General features: G+C 38.9%; 1 protein-coding gene across 1 annotated transcript; it reads left to right on the plus strand.

Moving 5' to 3' along the window:
- Positions 1 to 664: 664 nt before the first annotated feature.
- On the plus strand, positions 665 to 1645 carry LOC126498565 (olfactory receptor 5B2-like). The gene has a single exon (XM_050137326.1). The coding sequence runs from the start codon at positions 665 to 667 to the stop codon at positions 1643 to 1645; it is 981 nt and encodes a 326-aa protein (XP_049993283.1).
- Positions 1646 to 2433: the final 788 nt, after the last annotated feature.

Raw genomic sequence — 2433 nt, forward strand, 5'->3', positions numbered from 1 at the left:
ATGGGTTACATGTGGAGCAAGAGAGTACTAAACCCAAATCTGAATTATTCTGGTGTTAAATATTTGTTTGCTGAAGGATTTATCATATTTACAGCAGTTATTTACCATGGACTTTGAAAACTATGGAGGCTATTTTATAATGAGATTATGTAGTTGAACAAGGTAAGTGGTCAAACCTAAACTTTAACAGATTATGCTGTAGCACAAGATAGCATTTGAAAATTTCTCTTTGTTTTTACTTTGGAAAGACCATCCTTGCTAGTATTTAATATTTGTGAAAGTTTTACTTTGCCTAAGGAAATTTCAATGAAAGTTAGACAGTTACCTACATGAACTGTTTGAGTGATAAGTTTCAAACAATTTTTTTCTCTTTCTCATTCTCTATATTCCAATAACACATGCATACATTATTGCTGTTATTAGTAACATCATATATATTTAGAATGCTATAGTGATTATTCATTTTCTTTTAACTATACATTAAGTAGTATTTTGAGCAATATAAATCCACAACTCTTTACACTGTGTTCTCATGTTTTATCATGTGCTTACTTGTGGGGATCACTGAGCATTGAACCCAGTGTCTCATGCACTCTGAGAAAGACATACTCATCAACCTGTTCGTGTCCTTTTATGATTTTGACAGGTAAAATACAATATCGAAATGTTGTATGTGGCAAACAGCAGTAGACTGAGTACATTTATACTCTTGGGACTAACTGACAACCCGGATCTGGAAGTCCCCCTATTTACAACATTCACCCTCATCTATCTCGTCACACTGATCGGGAACTTGGGCATGCTTGTGTTGATCTGGCTGGACTCACGTCTCCACACTCCCATGTACCTTTTCCTCAGTAACCTCTCTCTGGCAGACTGTGTTTACTCCTCTGCTGTGACTCCAAAGGTGATGGCTGGGCTTCTCACAGGGGATAAAGTTATCTCCTATGGGGGATGTGTTGCTCAAATGTTCTTCTTTGTGTCTTTTGCGAGTGTAGACTGTTTCTTACTTGCTGTCATGGCTTTTGACAGACATGCTGCAGTTTGCAAGCCCTTACATTATACCACTACCATGACGCCTAGTGTGTGTACTCACATGGTGATTGGCTGCTATGTGTTCAGCTTAGCTGAATCTTCTATCTATACCGGGTTTATCTTTGATCTCTCCTTTTGCCATTCTAATGTGATTCATCACTTCTTCTGTGATATCCCTCCAATACTGGATCTTTCTTGCTCTGATATCTATGTGAATGAGATTGTGCTCTTTATCATAACATCATTCAATGTCTTTTTTGCTCTGATAGTTATCTTGACCTCCTATGCTTTCATATTCATTGCTATCCTGAGGATGCGTTCAGCAGAAGGACGGAAGAAAGCCTTCTCTACTTGTGCATCCCACCTCACCGCTGTGACCATATTCTATGGAACTATAATCTTCATGTATCTACAGCCCAGTTCTAGTCATTCCTTGGACAATGATCAAATGGCATCCGTGTTCTACACCATAGTAGTTCCCATGTTGAACCCAATTGTCTATAGCTTAAGAAATAAAGAGGTCCATAATGCCTTAAAGAAAGCCATTGAGAAGATGAAGTCTGCTCAACATCTAGCTTTAATTAGAGATTTACACAATTTTTGCAATTAATCATTTATATGTTGTGTAGCAGAAAATTCCTTCATTTAATGGCTCAAGGCGATGGTTTGCTACCATATATACTTGTCTGGACAGGGATGCCCCTTTGTTTCTAGTCTAGGCTCACTCATGAGTTTTTGCATGTTTTATTACTTCAGCCGATCTGGGCGGTCCAGAATAGTCTCATTTTCTTTTATGTTAATGATACTGGCTATATTCTAGGCAATCTTTGCTCATCTTCACTAGATCTCTTATCCTTTAGAGCATAATTCAGCTGGCTTACTTGGTTTTTTCAGGCAGTATTCTCATAGATTATTATATAACTCACAGAATTATTCAAATGTTAAGTAGAACATGTATGCATTTTTTCTGCCACTCTACCCCAGAAGATGATAGTTAAGCCTTACCAAGATTCAAATATGAAGGAGATACTAGTTTTGAGAGGATGTAAGAATTTGTCATTTTGGGGTGACTAGAGATTCGTTAGATCAGAGCAAATGTGGAACAATAATGCTGGTCTCCTAAAGAATAAAAAATGTCCTACGTGCAGAGAATAAGAGGCTGTGGATTTTTCAGCCTTAATTGGGGTATACATATCAGACCCCCTTTCCCAGTCTTCAAGAATCTTGTGAAAGAGAAGACTGGGAGATTTTAAGAGGCGGTGGTGGCGCACGCCTTTAATCCCAGCACTCGGGAGGCAGAGGCAGGCGGATCTCTGTGAGTTCGAGACCAGCCTGGTCTACAGAGCTAGTTCCAGGACAGGCTCCAAAGCCACTGAGAAACCCTGTCTCGAAAAACCG

Source organism: Alexandromys fortis, unplaced genomic scaffold (assembly GCF_014885135.2).
Source record: "Alexandromys fortis isolate MF-2015 unplaced genomic scaffold, M_Fortis_MF-2015_v1.1 scaffold_3, whole genome shotgun sequence".
Taxonomy (NCBI): Eukaryota; Metazoa; Chordata; class Mammalia; order Rodentia; family Cricetidae; genus Alexandromys; species Alexandromys fortis.